Source organism: Bufo gargarizans, chromosome 5 (assembly GCF_014858855.1).
Source record: "Bufo gargarizans isolate SCDJY-AF-19 chromosome 5, ASM1485885v1, whole genome shotgun sequence".
Taxonomy (NCBI): Eukaryota; Metazoa; Chordata; class Amphibia; order Anura; family Bufonidae; genus Bufo; species Bufo gargarizans.
The window spans coordinates 75,944,417-75,969,560 of NC_058084.1; the positions used below are offsets into that span (position 1 = coordinate 75,944,417).

General features: G+C 46.9%; 1 protein-coding gene across 1 annotated transcript in view; it reads right to left on the minus strand.

Moving 5' to 3' along the window:
- CNGB3 (cyclic nucleotide gated channel subunit beta 3) overlaps nucleotides 1-25,144 on the minus strand; it is a 181,738-nt gene that overhangs the window by 59,151 nt on the left and 97,443 nt on the right. Inside the window, exon 14 of the mRNA XM_044295380.1 lies at nucleotides 14,326-14,409. Within this exon, the coding sequence (XP_044151315.1) occupies nucleotides 14,326-14,409 (84 nt within the window). The remainder of the gene's footprint in view (nucleotides 1-14,325; nucleotides 14,410-25,144) is intronic.

Consider the following 25,144-nt stretch of genomic DNA (forward strand, 5'->3'; position numbering starts at 1 on the left):
CCGCACGGGTGAGGAACCCGTCTAGGGACGTCAGGGCAGTCAGGTGCCAGCCGCAAGGTGAGTTAGGGGTCACCACCTTTCCCTCTCCCTTAGGCAGGGCTTTCCCTGTTTTCCTCCCTGTGCGTGACGCCGGTCATTACATTATCTCTGGCCCTTATTTTGTGTAGGTAAAAAAAAATAAAAAATTTTTTTTTTTACCTACTTAGAATCCAGTATGGATCAAATTGCTGCTCTGTCCAAACAATTTCATGGCCTGTCTTTGGAGGTGGTAGGATTGAAGGCGTCGGTCCTCCAGCAACAGCAGCAATTACAACTGACCGCAAGCCCAGCGGTTGCTACTGGTAACCAGGTTGTTGCGGAACCCAAGGTCCCTCTCCCTGACAGATTTTCTGGGGGAAGGGACAAGTTTTTGACTTTCCGTGAGGCCTGTAAGTTATATTTTAAACTGCGCCCTCACTCCTCTGGTAATGAAGATCAGCGGGTGGGGGTTGTTATTTCCCTGCTGCAGGGGGACCCGCAGTCCTGGGCGTTCTCTTTACCTACTAATTCCCAGGCTCTTCGGTCAGTGGATGAGTTTTTCGGGGCCTTGGGTCTCATATATGACGACCCTGACCGAGTAGCACTGGCTGAATCAAGATTACGGAGACTCTTACAAGGAGAACGGCCGGTAGAGGAGTATTGCTCTGAATTCCGTAGGTGGGCTACGGATACCCAATGGAACGACCCGGCTCTCAGGAGTCAGTTCTGCTCTGGGTTATCCGAAAGGGTTAAGGATGCGCTTGCATTATATGAGACCCCCTTTTCCCTTGATGCGGTTATGTCCCTTTCTATCCGTATAGAGAGACGCCTTAGGGACAGGTTGAAAGAACCGGAGAAATTGGTAACTCCTCTCAAGCAGCAGTTAGTCTGTACGGACTTAGACGAGCCTATGCAGCTAGGAAGAACTACTCGTCACGTCCGTCCTCCTGAGGCTCGCCTGTGGGGAGAGGGGTCATTTCATTAATGTCTGTCCTTCTTTCCTCAGAAACAAAAGACCGTCGGAAAAACTACTAACCCCAGGCTGTGTGGAGGATGTCAGCCGGGGGGTATACGTCTCCTCCATACGTACATCGCAATTTGTGTTGCCAGCGGTTATTGTTTTTGGTGATAAGACGGAGACTATTTCTTTCTTTTTAGACAGTGGAGCAGGGGTAAATTTGATAGATGCCCATTTTGCCCGCACTTTGGGTTTGTCTCTCTGTACGTTACAGAGACCCATTCCCATATTCGCTATTGATTCTGCTCCCCTGTCTCAGAGAAACCTCACCCACATTGTTCATAATATACACCTTTGGGTAGGGGACCACCATAACGAGATGCTTTCAGGTTATGTTCTGGAGGGGCTTCCCACTCCGGTGGTGCTGGGTCTTCCCTGGTTGGTAGCGCACAATCCAGTAGTGGATTGGCAGGCCAGGGAGATATTGGAGTGGAGTGAGCAGTGCAGAGAAAATTGCTTAAATAGCAATTGCTTAGTCGCCTCCATAACTACCCTACCTACATTTAGTTCAGATTTTGAGGATGTTTTTTCTGAAAAGGGTTGTCAGAAGTTACCACCTCATCGTCCTTATGATTGCCCGGTTAACCTTATTCCCGGCGCAAAATTACCCAAGACCAGGTTATACAATCTTTCGGGTCCAGAGAGACAAGCCATGAAAGATTATATCTCCGAGAGCTTGGCTAAGGGACACATCAGGCCCTCTTCTTCACCCGTGGCTGCAGGGTTTTTCTTCGTTAAAAAGAAAGATGGGGGCCTGCGTCCTTGCTTAGATTTTCGCGAATTAAATCCGAGACCCATACCCTCTTCCTCTCATTCCTGACCTGTTTAATCAGATTGCGGGTGCTAGGTGGTTCTCCAAACTTGATCTTAGGGGGGCCTACAATCTGATTCGTATTAAGGAGGGGGATGAGTGGAAGACAGCGTTTAACACCCCTGAGGGGCATTATGAAAATCTAGTTATGCCTTTCGGTCTGACCAATGCTCCTGCCGTCTTTCAACATTTCGTTAATGACATTTTTAGTCATCTAATCGGCAGGTTTGTGGTAATATACCTAGATGATATTTTAATTTATTTGTTTGATCTGAGAACACATGAGGAGCATGTCAGACAAGTACTGCAGGTCCTACGGACGAATGAATTATATGCTAAGATTGAAAAATGTGTCTTTGCCGTTCAGGAAATACAATTCCTGGGTTATTGTTTATCTGCTTCAGGTTTCCATATGGATCCTAGGAAGGTCCAGGCAATTTTAGATTGGGATCTTCCTGAGAACCTCAAAGCACTACAACGGTTCTTGGGCTTCGCGAATTTCTATAGGAAATTCATTAAAAATTATTCACTTATTGTAAAACCGCTTACTGACATGACTAGGAAGGGGACTGATTTTTCAAAATGGTCTGACGCCGCTAAAGTTGCTTTTTCCTCTATAAAAGAGAGGTTTACCTCAGCACCTGTACTAGTCCAACCTGATGTCTCTCAGCCTTTTATTGTTGAAGTCGATGCGTCAGAGGTGGGAGTGGGGGCGGTGCTGTCTCAGGGTCCGTCTCCTGGCAAATGGCGTCCTTGTGCTTTCTTTTCGAAAAAACTATCTGCAGCAGAAAAGAACTACGATATTGGCAATAGGGAACTGTTAGCTATTAAACTTGCGTTTGAGGAGTGGCGCCACTTCTTAGAGGGGGCAGTCCACCCCGTCACTGTGATTACGGACCACAAAAATCTCCTGTACCTCGAATCAGCTAAGCGTCTCACCCCTAGACAGGCTAGGTGGTCGCTATTTTTTACCAGGTTTAACTTTGTTATTATCTATCGTCCTGGGGCAAAGAACACCAAGGCTGATGCACTATCTCGTTGTTTCCCTGGAGGGGGTAATGTGAGTGATCCGGTGCCCATTCTACAAAGAGGAGTGGTTGTCTCTGCGGTACACTCTGTTTTGGAGGGGAAGGTGTTAGAGGCCCAGGGGGACGCCCCGGTCTCTTGCCCCTCAGAGAAATTGTTTGTACCGTTGAACCTACGTTTCGAATTATTAAAGGAACATCATAATTCGGCACTTGCTGGGCACCCGGGTAGTAAAGCAACCTTGGAGCTATTGTCTCGTCGTTTTTGGTGGCCAAGGTTGCATCAGGATGTATTGGATTTTGTGTCTTCTTGTTCTACCTGTGCGCGCGCAAAAGTTTCACATACACGTCCTGCAGGGTCTCTATTACCACTTGTCATTCCCAATAGACCGTGGACACATCTGTCAATGGATTTTATCACTGACTTACCTTTGTCTGCGGGTAAGACAGTGATTCTGGTAGTAGTGGACAGGTTTAGCAAAATGGTACACTTCATTGCGTTACCCGCACTACCTAATGCTAAGACTCTTGCTCAGGTATTCGTCAGTGAAATCGTGAAGCTTCACGGGTCCCCTCCGATGTTGTTTCGGATCGGGGTACCCAGTTTATTTCTAAATTTTGGAAAGCTTTTTGTTCCCGTTTGGGGGTACACTTGTCCTTTTCCTCAGCTATTCATCCTCAGTCGAATGGACAGACTGAGCGAACCAACCAAAACCTTGAGACATATCTAAGATGTTTTGTGTCTGAAAACCAAGAGTTGTGGTCATCATATTTACCGTTAGCTGAGTTTGCCATAAATAATCGTCGTCAGGAATCCACTGGCAAGTCACCATTTCTTGGTGCATATGGTTTTCATCCCCAATTCTGTACTTTCAAAGAGGGGGGGGGTCTTCTGGGGTTCCCGAAGAGGAACGTTTTTCGTCATCTCTTTCATCGGTATGGCAGAAGGTGCAAGCTAACTTGAAAAATATGGGAGGTAAATACAAATGCATGGCTGATAAGAGACGGTCGCCAGGTCCGGACCTAGGAGTGAATGACTATGTGTGGTTGTCTACTAGGAATATTAAATTGAAGGTTCCCTCTTGGAAACTGGGTCCTAGGTTTATTGGCCCTTACAAAATTGTAGCCATCATCAACCCCGTGGCTTTTCGCCTGGAGTTACCTCAGACTTTTAAAATTCATAATGTTTTTCATAAGTCGTTACTCAAAAAATATGTTCCACCTCTAGAACCATCACCGCTGCCACCCCCTCCTGTTGTCGTGGATGGTAATCTAGAATTTCAGATATCCAAAATTGTTAATTCTCGTCGGGTCCGCCGCTCTCTTCAATATCTGGTGCATTGGAGAGGTTACGGTCCCGAGGAAAGAATGTGGGTTCCTGCGTCTGAGGTAAACGCCGACAGGTTAGTTCGGGTTTTTCATGCCTCTCATCCTGAGAGACCTGGTCCTGAGTGTCCGGAGGCCCCTCGTAGAGAGGGGGGTACTGTCACGAGGGTATCGAGAACCACGCCTGACTCCGTTATACCCAGGGTCAGGAAGTCGCAGCGGTTGGCTGCACGCTCTATTTAAGATAGGGCTGTTTTCCTTATGGTAGCTTTCTGGGTTTGCTTTGCAAACCCTTTTGGCTCACTCAGGGATCCGTAGCTCCTTCTCCTCAGCTGTTCCTTGTCCAGCACTCCCAAACCTCCTTATATTCCTCTCTCACACTTCTCTGGTTGCCAGAGATAGAGCTTCCTGCCTGGACATCTATCCTGACCCACTGGAGCTGTGTTGCTGCGTTCTCTGACTGTTGATTCAGAACGCTACCCTCCGGATCCCTGTTGGACCTTTGTGGACAGTTGTTGTCGTCCACCTGGGTGTTTGTGTTTGTCTGTGTTTGTCTGTCCTCTCCCTGGTGTTTCCCTCTTAGTGCAGTGGTGAGGACTAGCGATCCCACCGGCCCGTTCACTATCTAGGGCTCATTTCAGGGAAAGCCAGGGTTTAGGCACGTGATCACCGCACGGGTGAGGAACCCGTCTAGGGACGTCAGGGCAGTCAGGTGCCAGCCGCAAGGTGAGTTAGGGGTCACCACCTTTCCCTCTCCCTGAGGCAGGGCTTTCCCTGTTTTCCTCCCTGTGCGTGACGCCGGTCATTACAAGGGGAGGGTGTCTGGTTCATAGGAAAAGGTCAGAAATTGATGGAAACACCACTGAAATGGTTTGGGAACAGCATGAGGAGGATGATGCACTCAGAGGTTATAAGAGACTGCAGTCTGCACATGTCCAAAATGGCTCCACATTAGGACAAGGTAAGACTTTGACGCTGCTGCTGATCTGACCATATAAAACATTAGGGGCGAGGGCCTGCTGCTGATCTGACCATCTAAAACATTATGGGCGAGGGCCTGCTGGTGACCCTCTAAAACATTAGAGATGAGGGTCTTCTGCTGAGCTGACCCTTTAATACATTAGGAGCGATGGCAGCCTAATAAGCATGTTCATATGATGGAGGAGGACGAGAAAAGGAAGATTGAACCATATACCCTTTTGTGTGGTGGAAGGGGTGCATGGGAATACAGTGTATTCAATACACCATAAAAGCCACATTTAAAGTGTCTTTATGTTCAGCCGCTTTCCTCTAGTGGAGTAGAGAAGTTAGGGGCCATCTAGGCCTTGTTCATTTTTATAAGAGTCAACCTGTCAGTATTTTCAGTTGACAGGCGGATGCGCTTATCAGTTATTATGCCCCCAGCAGCACATACCTGCTCTGACAAAACGCTTGCGGCAGGGAAGGCCAGCACCTCCAAGGCATAGAGCGCCAGTTAGTGCCATGTGTCCAGCTTGGACACCCAATAGTTTTAAGGCACAGAGGGAACACTGAGGACGCTGACACGGTCTGCTACGTACTCCTTCACCATCTTCCAAAACGTTTCCCTTCTTGTGACACTAGGCCGCGCATCAGGGTGAGGGTGCTGGTGGGGTGTCATGAAACTGTCCCAGACCTTGGAGAGTGTTGCCCTGCCTCTGTTGGAACTGTTGTGTGTTTCCCTCGTCTCCCCTCCTCGGTTGCCCAAGGAACTACGTACTCTGCCGCCAGAGTTTTTTCAGCTGGAAATTTTTGGAGCAATTTTTCCACAAGGACCTTCTGGTATTGCACCATTTTGCTCGTCCTCTTCACCACAGGAATGAGAGATGAGAAGTTCTCTTTGTAGCGAGGGTCGAGAAGGGTGAACAACCAGTAATCAGTGTTTGCCAAAATGCGTATAACGCGAGGGTCACGGGAAAGGCAGCATAACATAAAGTCAGCCATGTGTGCCAGAGTCCCAACAGACAAGACTTCACTGTCCTCATCAGGAGGATGACTCTCAATCTCCTCATCCTCTTCCTCCTCTTCAGCCCATCCACGCTGAACAGATGGAATAAACCTGCTATGGGTACTACCCTCTGTAGCGGGTAGTACTCAACCTCTTCCACATGCAAAGCGTCCGCCTTCATTGTGAGCAGTAAGCGTTTCATTAGACACAGAAGTGGGATAGTTACGCTGATAATAGAGGCATCGCCGCTCACCATCTGTGATAATTCCTCAAAGCTGTGTAAAACCTCATAGAGGTCAGACATCCATGCCCACTCGTTGCTTGTGAAGAGCGGAAGCTGACTGGAAAGGCGATGACCATGTTGCAGCTGGTATTCCACTACTGCCCTCTGCTGCTCACAAAGTCTGGCCAACATGTGGAATGTGGAGTTCCAGCACGTGCTCAAGTCGCGCAACAGTCGGTGAGCTGGCAATTACAAGCTCTGCTGCAGCGTTGCCAGACCTGCGGCAGCTGTAGATGACTTTCAGAAATGGGCACACACGCAACGCACCTTCACCAGTAGCTCAGGCAAATTGGGGTAGGTTTTGAGAAACCGCTGATCCACTAAGTTGAACACGTTGGCTAGGTATGGTATGTGTGTGTTGCCAAGCTCCAAAGCCGCCACCAAGTTACAACCATTATCAGAGACAATCATGCCTGGTTGTAGGTTGAGTAGCAAGAGCCACAGCTCAGTCTGGTCCCTTATCCCCTGCCACATCTCTGCAGCGGTGTGCTATTTTTCACCTAAGCAAACTAGATTCAGCTTGGCCTGTTGCCGCTTCCCCACTGTAGTGGTACACCACTTCCAGCTACTGACTGATGGCTGACTGGTGCTGCAAGATGAGAATTCAGAGGTGGAAGTGGAGGAGGAGGTGGAGGAGGAGAAGGGGGGTTGCAGCCACTAATGTAGGTGGTGGCAGAAATCCTGATAGAAGTAGGGCCCGTAATCCTTGGCATCAGTAGCAGCTGTGCCATCCCAGGGCATGACTCGCTCCCGGCCTCCACAACGTTCACCTAGTGTGCCAAAAGCACTTGTCCATGTGTCATTTGTTAAGTGGATCTTTACAATAACTGAGTTGGTCATGGCATGGGTGATGTTACGGGACACATGCTGGTGTAAGGCGGGGACGGCACACTGGGAAAAAAAAGTGACGGCTGAGGATTAAGTAATAAAGGACGGTCACTGCCATCAGGCTGCGGAAAGCCTCAGTGTCCAAAAGCCAAAATGGCAACATTTCCAGGGCCAGCAATTTGGAAAGGTGCGCATTCAGTGCTATAGCCTGTGACTGGGTGGCTGGGTATTTGTGCTTTCGTTCAAAGGCCTGGGATATGGACATCTGTACACCACGCTGGGACACAGAAGTGGATGTGCTAGCCAATGGTGCTTGCGATGGTCCAGGTGCAGGGCGGGAGGCATCCGGGCCTGAGTCTTGGACAGGGGATTGGCCAGCACATACAGAGGGGAAGCGGAGGCAGTGGTGTGACCTGCAGACACTGATTGTGGACCCAGGCGTTCGGCCCACCTATTAGGGTGCTTTGATGCCATGTGGCGGATCATGCTGCTGGTGGTGAGGTTGCAAATGACAATTCTTTTATCGTCCGCACTTTCCTCAAAAAAGTGCCAGACTGTGGAACACCTACCCCTTGGCAAGAAAGATTGCCACAAGAGGGTGCTCCGGGGAACAGTTGCGGGCCTGTTTGGTGTGGCCCGCCTTCTCCCTTTTGCCACCCCACTGCCTCTTCCAGCCAGTTGCGGTGCTGCGGATTCCTCCCCCTCTGTACTGCTGTCCTCACTCGGCTTGCCACCTTCCCAGATTGGGTCAGTGATTTCATTGTCCACCACCTCCTCTTCCACTTCCTCACTCTGGTCATCCTCCTGACTTGTTCACCGAACAACAACCTCACTTATTGCCAACTGTGTCTCATCTTCATCATCAATATCTTGAGACACTAATTGCCGTTGACTTATTGGCAACTGCGTCTCATCATCATCATCCACCTTGTAAAACACTAATTGCCATTCCCCCATCTTCTTCTGACTGTGGATGCTCAAGAGTTTGGGAATCAGTGCACAAGATCATGTCCCTGATGGCTTAGTGAGAGGCCCAAATCAATAAATGGCACTGAAAAGAGCTCCTCGGAATATCCGAGTGTGGGATCACTTGTTTGCCAAGACTCTCCATGGTGGGAGGAAGGAGGATTCTGTTGACCAGACTCTTGGCTGCTGAGACTGGACTTTGTGGAAGACAGGGTGGTGCTTAACCAACTGGAAGCATTATTTACTGCAATCCAACCGACCACCTGGTCGCACTGGTGTGACTACGAGAGTGGTGTCCTGTGGCGTCACCCTGCAAACTAAGACATGAAGCTGGGTTTGGTGGATGAGTGTGTTTCTTGTGCTCTTGTAAGATGGAGAAACAGCCACTGTTTCTTGAATGCTGTTTCTGAAACTGTCATTTGGCATTTTGGGCACTAGAGGCCACTGTTTTGCAGCTACAGCCAGCACACTCTGGGATTTAAATATGCAAAACAGATGATGACTCATGTTGATAACTCATGCTGTTGTGTGAGCTAGAGAGAGAGAGCAGGAAAGGGTGACCTGAGCAGAAATGTTTGTACAGAGGCTGGAAGACAGGATCCAGTGCCATCCTCGGGTCTGTGAGACTTGGAGCTGTAAAAGTCACTGTCAGAAGTGACTGATGCCTGTCAGCAATGCAGATGTTGTCAAGGAAGAAAGGATCGGTTCCCAGGAGGTCAATTGGACCATGGAATGTGGTTACAGACCCTGTGAGGCCTCATGGTGGATGGAAGGACTTGCGAGTTGGTGTAAGTCGCCATTGGATAAAGGGCCAGGGTCAGCGATCCAGAAGGCTTCCCAGAGAGAGAGGATCGGGTCCCGGAAGACTGAAAGAGCCATGGAACGGTTTGGAGCTACCATAAGAGGTGGTGTTGCTCAGCTTGGAGAAGAAGCAGTCTGCCATTTTGTGAGCTGCATGAGAGAACCGTGTGGATCCGGATTCTGTTCGCAGGAATGAGTATCGGCGTCAGGAAGCTGATCGGAACAGAGGGTCAGAGTTACAGGTTCTGCAGGGTCACATGTTGTGGCAGGGACTTGCTGTCGGTTTGGAGCAACCAGTGAATACAGGACATACCCAGATCAGTGACTCAGCGGCACGGGTTTTGACTTGTAAGCTCTGCCGTGTGCGCCATCGGTCAGGTCCTTTACCCTGCGGCACAGTATCGACTTGTGGGCTCTGCTGTGTACGCCACCTTGGGAACGGTTGTTCAGTTGGGCTGGTACCGTGACTCTGAGCCTGGAGTATCGGGTATTCTGGACATTACAAGGCTACTCCAGCATCTAGGCTGAGAGTATTGAGGGCACGTGAAACAGTGTCATTTGGGGGTTAAGGGATGGGAGTGTAACCTTGTGGTATTCATTGTATTTTGAATTGTAAGTGATATACTCTCTATAACTACTGTTATTATTACTGTTAATACTACTGTTCAGTAAAGTTACTGTTTTTGCATCAAGACTTGGTGTTCGTGTCGCTTTCCTTATTCCATGACTTCGCTGTATCCTGGGGGTCCCTCCCCGGTTCACGGTCTTACACTCTGGCAGCAGGCACAGTTTCACCGCGCCCAGGGCCACCTTCAGCAGCACGGCCACTTCCCCATCCCTTACTGCTCGTCTTCAGCATATTAAATGGTATATATGCTTGCAAGTATGTCACACGTACAGTAGCGCAGGTTTTGTAAGTGTATGAGCAAATACATTACACTGAACGTCACAGATATTTAGGATGCGCAAACGTTATACAGCAGATAAAGCGTAGGAAATGTCGCTGTCAGCAGCGGCCAAACAATTGCGCTGAATGTCACAGATTTTTAGGATGCACAAATGTAACACAACAGATGTAGCAGAGGTTGTGTCACTGTCAGCAGCGGCCAAACAATTGCACGCAATTTAGCGTAGGTTGTGCTAATAATATACATGGCAGCCAGATAAAACAATAGTCCTTAAATGGACTTTTGGGTCTTTAAAAGCTTTCAACAGTAAACCCTGCCTGAAAAAAAAAAACACTTCCTGTCCCTACACTATCTGTCCCTTCTGCTGCAGCTCGCCCTGACTAAGACTGAGCCGAACCATGTGTCATCGGGTGCTATGCATTCCGGCCAGCCAATCACTGTAATGCCAGTAACCAACATGGCTACGGCATTGCAGTGAGTGCCAGTATTTCCGCGCACATTTATTGGCTGTGTAGCTTGCTCGCCCAACACTACTACTTAGGCTACTTTCACACTTGCGGCAGTGTGATCCGCTGATCTGGATGTGACTGAAAGCATTTGTGAGACTCATACGGATGCGGATCCGTCTCACAAATGCATTGCAAGAAGGGATCCGTCTCTCCGCTTGTCATGTGGACAGACGGATCCGTCTTGTATTTTTTTTTTAATTTTTACCGGTCTGCGCATATGCAGACCGGAAGGACGGATCCGACATTCCGGTACCTTGAAAATCCTATGGGGAAAAATGCCGGCATTCAGGCAAGTTTTCAGTTTTTTTCGCCGGAGATAAAACCGTAGCATGCTACGGTTTTCTCTTTTGCCTGATCAGTCAAAATGACTGAACGGAAGAGATCCTGATGCATCCTGAACAGATTACTCTCCATTTAGAATACATGGGGATATACCTGATCCGTTCTTTTCCGGTATTGAGCCCTTTTTGACGGAACTCAGTGCCGGAAAAGAAAAGCGCTAGTGTGAAAGTACCCTTACTTCTGCAGTCCCCTGCCAATCTAGTTTAAATACTCTGAAGGTCTCTGCCTGTTCTTGTCTACAAGCTGCCATCCTATGATGCTGCACGTGATTGCTGATACCAGTGATTGGCTGCAGCAGACACGTGCTCGTAGAGGATGTCTCTGCTGACAGGAAGTAACAAGGATAGTCATAGAAACATAGAAACATAGAATGTGTCGGCAGATAAGAACCATTTGGCCCATCTAGTCTGCCCAATATATCTGAATCCTATGAATAGTCCCTGGCCCTATCTTATATGAAGGATAGCCTTATGCTTATCCCATGCATGCTTAAACTCCTTCACTGTATTTGCAGCTACCACTTCTGCAGGAAAGCTATTCCATGCATCCACTACTCTCTCAGTAAAGTAATACTTCCTTATATTACTTTTAAACCTTTGCCCCTCTAATTTAAAACTGTGTCCTCTTGTGGTAGTTTTTCTTCTTTTAAATATGCTCTCCTCCTTTACCGAGTTGATTCCCTTTATGTATTTAAAAGTTTCTATCATATCCCCTCTGTCTCTTCTTTCTTCCAAGCTATACATATTAAGGTCCTTTAACCTTTCCTGGTAAGTTTTATCCTGCAATCCATGTACTGGTTTAGTAGCTCTTCTCTGAACTCTCTCTAGAGTATCTATATCCTTCTGGAGATATGGCCTCCAGTACTGCGCACAATACTCCAAGTGAGGTCTCACTAGTGCTCTGTACAGCGGCATGAGCACCTCCCTCTTTCTACTGCTTATACCTCTCCCTATACATCCAAGCATTCTGCTGGCATTTCGTGCTGCTCTATTACATTGTCTTCCCACCTTTAAGTCTTCTGAAATAATTACTCCTAAATCCCTTTCCTCAGATACTGAGGTCAGGACTGTGTCAAATATTCTATATTCTGCCCTTGGGTTTTTACGCCCCAGGTGCATTATCTTGCACTTATCCACATTAAATTTCAGTTGCCAGAGTTCTGACCATTCTTCTAGTTTTCCTAAATCCTTTTCCATTTGGCGTTTCCCTCCAGGAACATCAACCCTGTTATATATCTTTGTGTCATCAGCAAAAAGACACACCTTACCATCGAGGCCTTTTGCAATATCACTTATGAAGATATTAAACAAAATTGGTCCCAGTACAGATCCCTGTGGAATCCCACTGGTAACATGACCTTGTTTTGAATGTTCTCCATTGACTACAACCCTCTGTTGTCTGTCACTCAGCCACTGCCTAATCCACTCAACAATATGGGAGTCCATGCTCAATGACTGCAGTTTATTGATAAGTCTTCTATGTGGGACAGTGTCAAAAGCCTTACTAAAATCTAGATATGCGATGTCTACTGCACCTCCACCGTCTATTATTTTAGTCACCCAGTCAAAAAAATCTATAAGATTTGTTTGACATGATCTCCCTGAAGTAAACCCATGCTGTTTTTCATCTTGCAATCCATGGAATTTTAGATGTTCCACAATCCTATCCTTTAATAGGGTTTCCATTAATTTGCCTACTATTGATGTCAGACTCACTGGTCTATAGTTGCTCGATTCCTCCCTACTACCTTTCTTGTGAATGGGCACGACATTTGCCAATTTCCAATCTTCCGGGACGACTCCTGTTACTAATGATTGGTTAAATAAATCTGTTAACGGTTTTGCCAGCTCACCACTAAGCTCTTTTAATAATTTTGGGTGTATCTCATCAGGCCCCTGTGACTTATTTGTCTTCACTTTAGACAGCAAACTTAGAACATCTTCCTCTGTAAAGACACATGCATCAAACGATTTATTAGTCATCCTTTCTAGTGGAGGTCCTTCTCCTTTTTCTTTTGTAAAAACTGAACTGAAGTATTCATTAAGGCAGTCGGCTAGCCCTTTATTCTCTTCTACATACCTTCCGTCCTTTGTTTTTAATTTAGTTATTCCTTGTTTTAATTTCCTTTTTTCATTTATATATCTGAAGAATGTCTTTTCCCCTTTTTTCATAGACTGAGCTAGTTTTTCTTCTGCCTGAGCTTTTGAAGTTCTTATAACTTGCTTGGCCTCTTTCTGCCTAATCTTGTAGATTTCCTTATCTTCATTGCTCTGGCTTTTTTATAATTACAAAATGCTAGCTTTTTATTTTTAATGATTTGGGCCACTTCTGCTGAGTACCACAGTGGTCTCTTCCTTTTTTTGCTTTTACTGACAAGTCTAATGCAATTTTCTGTTGCCTTCAATAATGCACCTTTTAAGTAGTCCCATTTCTCCTGGACTCCATGTAATCCGTTCCAGTCTGATAAGGACTCATTTATGACTAATTTCATTTTTGAAAAGTCTGTTTTTCTAAAATCTAAAACTTTTGTTTTTGTGTGGTGGGACTCTTTCACAGTTCTTATATTAAACCACACTGACTGGTGATCACTAGATCCCAAGGTTTCGCCTACAATGACATCATATACCGAATCCCCATTTGTGAATATCAAATCCAAAATGGCCTCCCTCCGGGTTGGCTCCTCAACCAATTGTTGTAGGGATAACCCCAGTAGGGAATTTAGAATATCTGTACTCCTGGTAGAACTTGCTATTTTGGTTTTCAAGTTTATATCTGGAAGATTGAAATCTCCCATAATGATAACTTCTCCTTTCATTGTCATTTTAGCTATTTCTTCAACTAGTAGATCATCTAGTTCTTTAACTTGATCAGGTGGTCTATATATCACACCTACACGAGTTACTGCATGATTAGCAAACTGCAACGTAACCCAAACTGACTCTATGTTGGCCTCACCAACTTGTATTAGGTTAGATTTAATGCTATCTTTCACATACAGAGCCACTCCTCCTCCTTTCTTGCCTTCTCTGTCTCTTCTGTATAAAGAGTACCCTGGTATGGTTATGTCCCAGTCATTTCTTTCATTAAACCATGTCTCCGTAACAGCCACTAAATCTACATTCTCAGATGCCATTATTGACCCAAGTTCATTGATTTTTTTTACCTAAACTGCGAGCATTTGTAGACAGGACTCTGAGCTTATCATTTCTTAACCTCTGTGCTTCTGACCTGTTCTGGCATTGTTTCGGGGGGCAATTGGACTCTTTTATTTTCACTCTTTTGCCCCCCTTCCTAGTTTAAATACTCTTTCGCAAATTCTTGGAGTTGTTCACTAAGTACATTTGTTCCTTTGAGAGTCATGGCAGCACCTGAGCCTGTGCTCGGGATTGGCAGTGGTGGGGAGAGTTGAGCTGTATCTGTTTTTTGTTTATGTTTTTTAAACCAAATAATCCTTTTAATGCATTTGTAACTTTCAATCATTTTGAATAATACAGCTTAAGATAATAAGTGGCAAATTAATTTACCTTTTTGCAAACAAAATCTCCCGGTAAATAGACAATGGATTTCAGTTTTAACAGCAAGTCTTGAATCATCTGGTTATCACAGCCCTGAGTAAAAAGAATAATATTAATATAAACTTCATGCCGTAATAAGTCTTCTTTTTCATCCTGGTGTAACTACTCTCTTCTGCTGGGGTGTCCTGCTTCTTTTACTATATTACAGAGCTTTTTGTCTTTAAAACAAGTACAACAAATGAACATAATAGTGGAAAAGGAAGTGCAGTCTTTCACAGTAAAATTGTATCAGTTCAGAATAAACAGGTTCCATTAGATGCCAGATATATGTGGTGGGCATATCTGTGACACCACCCTGTTTTCCACCATTTCCAGGAGATACTGATGTTGTTACAGTTTGCTGGTTTGTCCAAACATACAGGTGAAATTCGAGAAATTAGAATATCGTGCAAAGTTCATTTATTTCAGTAATGCAACTTAAAAGGTGAAACTAACATATGAAACTCATTACATGCAAAGCGAGATATTTCAAGCCTTTATTTGTTATAATTTGGATGATTATGGCTTACAGTTTATGAAAACCCCAAGGTCAAATCTCAGGTCCCCTTTGCTCAGGGGGTATTTGAGCCTAGAATATTGAACCTTTTCACAATATTCTAATTTTAAGTTGCATTACTGAAATAAATGAACTTTTGCACGATATCCTAATTTTTAGAGTTACACCTGTATATCAATTGGATCTGGTAATTTCTAATAATGCAGAGCTTGTTGGTAATGTTACTGTTCGAGAAACACTAGGGAATAGTGACCACAATATAATTATATTCCCTCTAAACTATAAGAAGCAAACTCTGCCAGGCAGAGCAAAGACACTGAATTTCAAAAAGGCTAATTTCCCTGGGTTGAGGGCAGCATTTCAGGGCATAGACTGGGAGCAGCTACTGTCACATAGTAATACTGAGGATAAATGGGAGAGCTTCAAATCCACATTGAGTAATTGCGCTAAAAAAATTATTACTTTAGGTAACAAGCATAAACGGCTAAAATTAAACCCCCATGACTTACAGCTACTGTAAAAAGGGCAATAAAAGACAAAAAATCTGAGGGGTCAGTTGGAGCGTTTGAAGATTACAAAGGGGTTGATAAAATCTGTAAAAAGGAGATAAAATTAGCAAAAATACAAAACGAACAGCAGGTGGCAAAAGAGAGCAAAACAAATCCCCAAATATTCTTTAAATATATAAATGCTAAAAAACCTAGGTCTGAGCAGGTAGGTGTCCTAAATAATGAAAATTGGGTAGTCACTGAAGATAAGGAAAAGGCAGAGTTACTAAAAAATTTTTAGCTCTGTATATACAAAAGAAGAGAAAGGAGCTGATATCTGTGGTGCTGGGGCTGATATAGTGATATACTCACTTGGCTAACTATAGATATGGTCCAAGATAAGTTAAATAGGATAAATGGGAACAAGGCTCTGGGTCCAGATGGATCACACCCAAGAGCAGTGATGGTCAGTTTGCAGTGTTCGCCAGAGAACACATGCGGGCTGCAATCTTTAGTAAGGTAGACTCACCCAGTCCGGCGATGCACAGGTAAGCCCTTATCTATGCCTGTGCCGCGAGCCAGTCTGAAATCAAATGCAGTCACCGGGAGCAGGCAGTTCCGAGAACAGCCCAATGAAGGCCCCGGCGGCTGTTCTCGGAACTGCCTGCTCCCGGTGACTGCATTTGATTTCAGACTGGCTCCTGGCACAGGCACAGGTAAGGGCTTACCTGTGCATCGCCGGACGGGTGAGTCTACCTTACTAAAGATGGCAGCCCGCATGTGTTCGCTGGCGAACACTGCGAACTGTCCATCACTGCCCAAGAGTGCTTAAAGAGCTCAGTTCAGTCATTGCTGTGCCCCTGTTTATATTTTTTAAAGATTCTCTAGGTACTGGTACAGTGCCAAGTGATTGGTGCACGGCAAACGTGGTGCCCATATTCAAAAAAGGATCAAGGTCCTTCATAGGTAATTATTGACCAGTTAGTTTAACTTCTGTTGTGGTAAAAATGTTTGAAGGACTCTTAAGGGACTATATACAGGAGTATGTGACTGTAAATAATATTATAAGTGATAACCAGCATGGGTTTACCAGGACAGAAGTTGTCAGACTAACCTGATTTGTTTTTATGAGGAGGTGAGTAGAAGCCTGGACAGAGGGGCGGCTGTGGATGCAGTGTTTCTGGATTTTGCAAAGGCTTTCGATACTGTCCCTCATAGACGTTTAATAGGTAAAGTAAGGTCTATAGGGTTCATGTACGAAACAAAACTAACTGGCTAATATGCAACTAAAACACTAGGAGTCAGGGCTCTGCTCGCAAGAGCTTACAATCTATGAGGAACGTTTGGCCCGGCGCATGCGCGGTGCAGAGAGGGGGACGCCAACACTGGCTGGCTCGGCGGTTCCATGGATGGTAGGCTCTACTATTTTAACTTTGATATGATGCAGCTGTATATTTAGTAAGAAATTTTAACCCTTGATGCACTGAGTACTTTTGCACTTCAAATAAGACCCCTGACGTCGTACTGTTTGGAGTCAAGGGTTACTAATTTTTGTACATTAATCTGATTTTGTACTGTATAATACTGATAGGATGAACACTGATAGTATGGGTTTTACAGTTTTCATATTTGACATGTAATGATGTAAATGTTGTTGAGGATCATGTGACTTTATTGATAACATGTGTATTCTCTAATTGCACTGAGTGTATATTGATTTGTGGGTATATATACCCAGTAGTAAGCACTGTTGTATAGCTTGACAAAGGCCTCATTGAGTAGGCCGAAACGTTGCTGGGAATAAAGTTTTGGGGTCTTTACCCTGTCACCGAAGTCTGGAAGTGCTGCCTCGTTATTTGGAAAGTACGTATCGTGGAGGAGAAACCGACCTCTGTGAGGAATTGCACCCAGTGCACGCGGTCTGAATGTGCTGCTGTGGTATTTGTGATTTTATATATATATATATATATATATATATATACATACAGTTGCAAGAAAAAGTATGTGAACCCTTTGGAATGATATGGATTTCTTCACAACTTGGTCATAAAATGTGATCTGATCTTCATCTAAGTCACAACAATAGACAATCACAGTCTGCTTAAACTAATAACACACAAAGAATTACACTCACCTAAAGAATTATTAGGAACACCTGTTCTATTTCTCATTAATGCAATTATCTAGTCAACCAATCACATGGCAGTTGCTTCAATGCATGTAGGGTTGTGGTCCTGGTCAAGACAATCTCCTGAACTCCAAACTGAATGTCAGAATGGGAAAGAAAGGTGATTTAAGCAATTTTGAGCGTGGCATGGTTGTTGGTGCCAGACGGGCCGGTCTGAGTATTTCACAATCTGCTCAGTTACTGGGATTTTCACGCACAACCATTTCTAGGGTTTACAAAGAATGGTATGAAAAGGGAAAAACATCCAGTATGCGGCAGTCCTGTGGGCAAAAATGCCTTGTGGATGCTAGAGGTCAGAGGAGAATGGGCCGACTGATTGAAGCTGATAGAAGAGCAACGTTGACTGAAATATCCACTCGTTACAACCGAGGTATGCAGCAAAGCATTTGTGAAGCCACAACACGCACAACCTTGAGGCGGATGGGCTACAACAGCAGAAGACCCCACCGGGTACCACTCATCTCCACTACAAATAGGAAAAAGAGGCTACAATTTGCACGAGCTCACCAAAATTGGACTGTAGAAGACTGAAAAAATGTTGCCTGGTCTGATGAGTCTCGATTTCTGTTGAGACATTCAAATGGTAGAGTCCGAATTTGGCGTAAACAGAATGAGAACATGTATCCATCCTCTGATGGCTACTTCCAGCAGGATAATGCACCATGTCACAAAGCTCGAATCATTTCAAATTGGTTTCTTGAACATGACAATGAGTTCACTGTACTAAAATGGCCCCCACAGTCACCAGATTCCAACCCAATAGAGCATCTTTGGGATGTGGTGGAACGGGAGCTTCGTGCCCTGGATGTGCATCCCTCAAATCTCCATCAACTGCAAGATGCTATCCTATCAATATGGGCCAACATTTCTAAAGAATGCTATCAGCACCTTGTTGAATCAATGCCACGTAGAATTAAGGCAGTTCTGAAGGCAAAAGGGGGTCCAACACCGTATTAGTATGGTGTTCCTAATAATTCTTTAGGTGAGTGTAAATGTTACCATGTTTTATTGAACACACCATGTAAACATTCACAGTGCAGGTGGAAAAAGTATGTGAACCCCTAGACTAATGACATCTCCAAGAGCTAATTGGAGTAAGGTGGCAGCCAACTAGAGTCCAATCAATGAGATGAGATTGGAGGTGTTTGTTACAGCTGCCCTGCCCTATAAAAACACACACACACCAGTTCTGGGTTTGCTTTTCACAAGAAGCATTGCCTGATGTGAATGATGCCTCGCACAAAAGAGCTCTCAGAAGACCTATGATTAAGAATTGTTGACTTGCATAAAGCTGGAAATAGACAAATTGTCTATAAATGGAGAAAGTTCAGCACTGCTGCTACTCTCCCTAGGAGTGGCCGTCCTGTAAATATGACTGCAAGAGCAAAGCGCAGACTGCTAGAGTGTCAGCTAAAGACTTACAAAAGTCTCTGGCATATGCTAACATCCCTGTTAGCGAATCTACGATACTTTAAACACTAAACAAGAATGGATTTCATGGGAGGATATCACAGAAGAAGTCACTGCTGTCCAAAAAAAACATTGCTGCACGTTTACAGTTTGCACAAGAGCACCTGGATGTTCCACAGCAGTACTGGCAAAATATTCTGTGGACAGATGAAACCAAAGTTGAGTTGTTTGGAAGAAACACACAACACTATGTGTGGAGAAAAAGAGGCACAGCACACCAACATCAAAACCTCATCCCAACTGTGAAGTATGGTGGTGGGGGCATCATGGTTTGGGGCTGGTTGCTTTGCTGCGTCAGGGCCTGGACGGATTGCTATCATCGAAGGAAAAATGAATTCCCAAGTTTATCAAGACATTTTGCAAGGGAACTTAAGGCCATCTGTCCACTAGCTGAAGCTCTACAGAAGATGAGTGTTGCAACAGGACAACGACCCAAAGCATAGAAGTAAATCAACAACAGAATGGCTTAAACAGAAGAAAATACGTCTTCTGGAGTGGCCCAGTCAGAGTCCTGACCTCAACCCGATTGAGATGCTGTGACATGACCTCAAGAAAGCGATTCACACCAGACATCCTAAGAATATTGCTGGACTGAAAGCTCCAGGGGCGTAGCTAAAGGCTCATGGGCCCTGGTGCCAGAGTTCAGCTTGGGCCCCAATCCCTTAGTGCTTATTGGTAAGGAGCAGGGGAGCACATAGCCTTCCTGCTGCCAGAGGCAAACATTGAAAGGGCACCCCCTCAATCTTAATTCTTGACCTAACCCCTTCCCTCCAGCCAGAGGTGTAAATTGACCAGCATGCACTTTCTATAATACCGGTGTCTTGTGTGGCACAAGGGCTTTTGGGCCCCCTCAGGCTCCTGTGCCCGGTAGTGACTGCTACCTCTGCACCCCCTATAGCTACGCCCCTGACTGAAACAGTTCTTCAAAGAGGAATGATCAAGAATTACTCCTGACCGTTGTACACGTCTGATCTGCAACTACAGGAAACATTTGGTTGAAGTTATTGCTGCCAAAGGAGGTTCAACCAGTTATTAAATCCAAGGGTTCATATACTTTTTCCACCTGCACTGTGAATGTTTACAAAACCCAGAACTGATGTGTGTTTTTTATAGGGCAGGGCAGCTGTAACAAACACCATCAATCTCATCTTCTCATCTCATTGATTGGACTCCAGTTGGCTGACACCTCACTCCAATTAGCTCTTGGAGATGTCATTAGTCTAGGGGTTCACATACTTTTTCCACCTGCACTGTGAATGTTTACATGTTGTGTTTAGGGATGAGCGAACTCGAACTGTATAGTTCGGGTTCGTACCGAATTTTGGGGTGTCCGTGACACGGACCCGAACCCGGACATTTTCGTAAAAGTCCGGGTTCGGGTTCGGTGTTCGTCGCTTTCTTCGCGCTTTTGTGACGCTTTCTTGGCGCTTTTTGAAAGGCTGCAAAGCAGCCAATCAACAAGCGTCATACTACTTGCCCCAAGAGGCCATCACAGCCATGCCTACTATTGGCATGGCTGTGATTGGCCAGAGCACCATGTGACCCAGCCTCTATTTAAGCTGGAGTCACATAGCGCCGCCCGTCACTCTGCTCTGATTAGCGTAGGGAGAGGTTGCGGCTGCGACAGTAGGGCGAGATTAGGCAGATTAACTCCTCCAAAGGACTTGATTAACTGATCGATCTGCAGCTGTGGATCATTGAGCTGCTGATCCTCAATTGCTCACTGTTTTTAGGCTGCACAGACCGTTTGTCAGTCTCATTTTTCTGGGGTGATCGGCGGCCATTTTGTGTCTTGTGGTGCGCCAGCACAAGCTGCGACCAAGTGCATTTAACCCTCAATGGTGTGGTTGTTTTTTGGCTAAAGCCTACATCAGGGTGAAGCTGTCACACCAAGTGCATTTAACCAGCAATAGTCTGTTCATTTTTTGGCCATATCCCAGTCTAATTCTGTCACTAAATCCATACCGGTCACCCAGCGCCTAAATACTAGGCCTCAAATTTATATCCCGCTGAATTTGAATACAATACATTGGGCCAAATAATATATTTGTTGTTGTGGTGAACCATAACAATGAGAAAAACATCTAGTAAGGGACGCGGACGTGGACATGGTCGTGGTGGTGTTAGTGGACCCTCTGGTGCTGGGAGAGGACGTGGCCGTTCTGCCACATCCACACGTCCTAGTGTACCAACTACCTCAGGTCCCAGTAGCCGCCAGAATTTACAGCGATATATGGTGGGGCCCAATGCCGTTCTAAGGATGGTAAGGCCTGAGCAGGTACAGGCATTAGTCAATTGGGTGGCCGACAGTGGATCCAGCACGTTCACATTATCTCCCACCCAGTCTTCTGCAGAAAGCGCACAGATGGCGCCTGAAAACCAACCCCATCAGTCTGTCACATCACCCCCATGCATACCAGGGAAACTGTCTCAGCCTCAAGTTATGCAGCAGTCTCTTATGCTGTTTGAAGACTCCGCTGGCAGGGTTTCCCAAGGGCATCCACCTAGCCCTTCCCCAGCGGTGAAAGACATAGAATGCACTGACGCACAACCACTTATGTTTCCTGATGATGAGGACATGGGAATACCACCTCAGCATGTCTCTGATGATGACGAAACACAGGTGCCAACTGCTGCGTCTTTCTGCAGTGTGCAGACTGAACAGGAGGTCAGGGATCAAGACTGGGTGGAAGACGATGCAGGGGACGATGAGGTCCTAGACCCCACATGGAATGAAGGTCGTGCCACTGACTTTCACAGTTCGGAGGAAGAGGCAGTGGTGAGACCGAGCCAACAGCGTAGCAAAAGAGGGAGCAGTGGGCAAAAGCAGAACACCCGCCGCCAAGAGACTCCGCCTGCTACTGACCGCCGCCATCTGGGACCGAGCACCCCAAAGGCAGCTTCAAGGAGTTCCCTGGCATGGCACTTCTTCAAACAATGTGCTGACGACAAGACCCGAGTGGTTTGCACGCTGTGCCATCAGAGCCTGAAGCGAGGCATTAACGTTCTGAACCTGAGCACAACCTGCATGACCAGGCACCTGCATGCAAAGCATGAACTGCAGTGGAGTAAACACCTTAAAACCAAGGAAGTCACTCAGGCTCCCCCTGCTACCTCTTCTGCTGCTGCCGCCTCGGCCTATTCTGCTGCTGCCGCCTCGGCCTCTTCCTCCGCCTCTGGAGGAACGTTGGCACCTGCCGCCCAGCAAACAGGGGATGTACCACCAACACCACCACCACCACCTCCGTCACCAAGCGTCTCAACCATGTCACACGCCAGCGTTCAGCTCTCCATCTCACAAACATTTGATAGAAAGCGTAAATTCCCACCTAGCCACCCTCGATCCCTGGCCCTGAATGCCAGCATTTCTAAACTACTGGCCTATGAAATGCTGTCATTTAGGCTGGTGGACACAGACAGCTTCAAACAGCTCATGTCGCTTGCTGTCCCACAGTATGTTGTTCCCAGCCGGCACTACTTCTCCAAGAGAGCCGTGCCTTCCCTGCACAACCAAGTATCCGATAAAATCAAGTGTGCACTGCGCAACGCCATCTGTAGCAAGGTCCACCTAACCACAGATACGTGGACCAGTAAGCACGGCCAGGGACGCTATATCTCCCTAACTGCACACTGGGTAAATGTAGTGGCAGCTGGGCCCCAGGCGGAGAGCTGTTTGGCGCACGTCCTGCCGCCGCCAAGGATCGCAGGGCAACATTCTTTGCCTCCTGTTGCCACCTCCTCCTTCTCGGCTTCCTCCTCCTCTTCTTCCACCTGCTCATCCAGTCAGCCACACACCTTCACCACCAACTTCAGCACAGCCCGGGGTAAACGTCAGCAGGCCATTCTGAAACTCATATGTTTGGGGGACAGGCCCCACACCGCACAGGAGTTGTGGCGGGGTATTGAACAACAGACCGACGAGTGGTTGCTGCCGGTGAGCCTCAAGCCCGGCCTGGTGGTGTGTGATAATGGGCGAAATCTCGTTGCAGCTCTGGGACTAGCCAATTTGACGCACATCCCTTGCTTGGCGCATGTGCTGAATTTGGTGGTGCAGAAGTTCATTCACAACTACCCCGACATGTCAGAGCTGCTGCATAAAGTGCGGGCCGTCTGTTCGCGCTTCCGGCGTTCACATCCTGCCGCTGCTCGCCTGTCTGCGCTACAGCGTAACTTCGGCCTTCCCGCTCACCGCCTCATATGCGACGTGCCCACCAGGTGGAACTCCACCTTGCACATGCTGGACAGACTGTGCGAGCAGCAGCAGGCCATAGTGGAGTTTCAGCTGCAGCACGCACGGGTCAGTCGCACTACAGAACAGCACCACTTCACCACCAATGACTGGGCCTCCATGCGAGACCTGTGTGCCCTGTTGCGCTGTTTCGAGTACTCCACCAACATGGCCAGTGGCGATGACACCGTTATCAGCGTTACAATACCACTTCTATGTCTCCTTGAGAAAACACTTAGGGCGATGATGGAAGAGGAGGTGGCCCAGGAGGAGGAGGAGGAGGAGGAAGAGGGGTCATTTTTAGCACTTTCAGGCCAGTCTCTTCGAAGTGACTCAGAGGGAGGTTTTTGGCAACAGCAGAGGCCAGGTACAAATGTGGCCAGCCAGGGCCCACTACTGGAGGACGAGGAGGACGAGGATGAGGAGGAGGTGGAGGAGGATGAGGATGAAGCATGGTCACAGCGGGGTGGCACCCAACGCAGCTCGGGTCCATCACTGGTGCGTGGCTGGGGGGAAAGGCAGGACGATGACGATACGCCTCCCACAGAGGACAGCTTGTCCTTACCCCTGGGCAGCCTGGCACACATGAGCGACTACATGCTGCAGTGCCTGCGCAACGACAGCAGAGTTGCCCACATTTTAACCTGTGCGGACTACTGGGTTGCCACCCTGCTGGATCCACGCTACAAAGACAATGTGCCCACCTTACTTCCTGCACTGGAGCGTGATAGGAAGATGCGCGAGTACAAGCGCACGTTGGTAGACGCGCTACTGAGAGCATTCCCAAATGTCACAGGGGAACAAGTGGAAGCCCAAGGCCAAGGCAGAGGAGGAGCAAGAGGTCGCCAAGGCAGCTGTGTCACGGCCAGCTCCTCTGAGGGCAGGGTTAGCATGGCAGAGATGTGGAAAACTTTTGTCAACACGCCACAGCTAACTGCACCACCACCTGATACGCAACGTGTTAGCAGGAGGCAACATTTCACTAACATGGTGGAACAGTACGTGTGCACACCCCTCCACGTACTGACTGATGGTTCGGCCCCATTCAACTTCTGGGTCTCTAAATTGTCCACGTGGCCAGAGCTAGCCTTTTATGCCTTGGAGGTGCTGGCCTGCCCGGCAGCCAGCGTTTTGTCTGAACGTGTATTCAGCACGGCAGGGGGCGTCATTACAGACAAACGCAGCCGCCTGTCTACAGCCAATGTGGACAAGCTGACGTTCATAAAAATGAACCAGGCATGGATCCCACAGGACCTGTCCGTCCCTTGTCCAGATTAGACATTAACTACCTCCCCATAACCATATATTATTGGACTCCAGGGCACTTCCTCATTCAATCCTATTTTTATTTTCATTTTACCATTATATTGCAAGGCTACCCAAAGTTGAATGAACCTCTCCTCTGCCTGTGTGCTAGGCCTAAATATATGCCAATGGATTGTTGCAGTGGTGGCTGACGTGAAGCCTCATTCTCTGCTATGACATGCAGACTGATTCTCTGGTGACATGAAGCCAGATTGTCTGTTACGGGACCTCTCTCCTCTGCCTGGGTGCTGGGCCTGAATTTATGACAATGGACTGTTGCAGTGGTGGCTGACGTGAAGCCTGATTCTCTGCTATGACATGCAGACTGATTCTCTGCTGACATGAAGCCAGATCCTCTGTTACGGGACCTCTCTCCTCTGCCTGGGTGCTGGGCCTAAATTTATGAAAATGGACTGTTGCAGTGGTGGGTGACGTGAAGCCTCATTCTCTGCTATGACATGCAGACTGATTCTCTGCTGACATGAAGCCAGATTGTCTGTTACGGGACCTCTCTCCTCTGCCTGGGTGCTGGGCCTAAATATCTGACAATGGACTGTTGCATTGGTGGCTGACGTGAAGCCTGATTCTCTGCT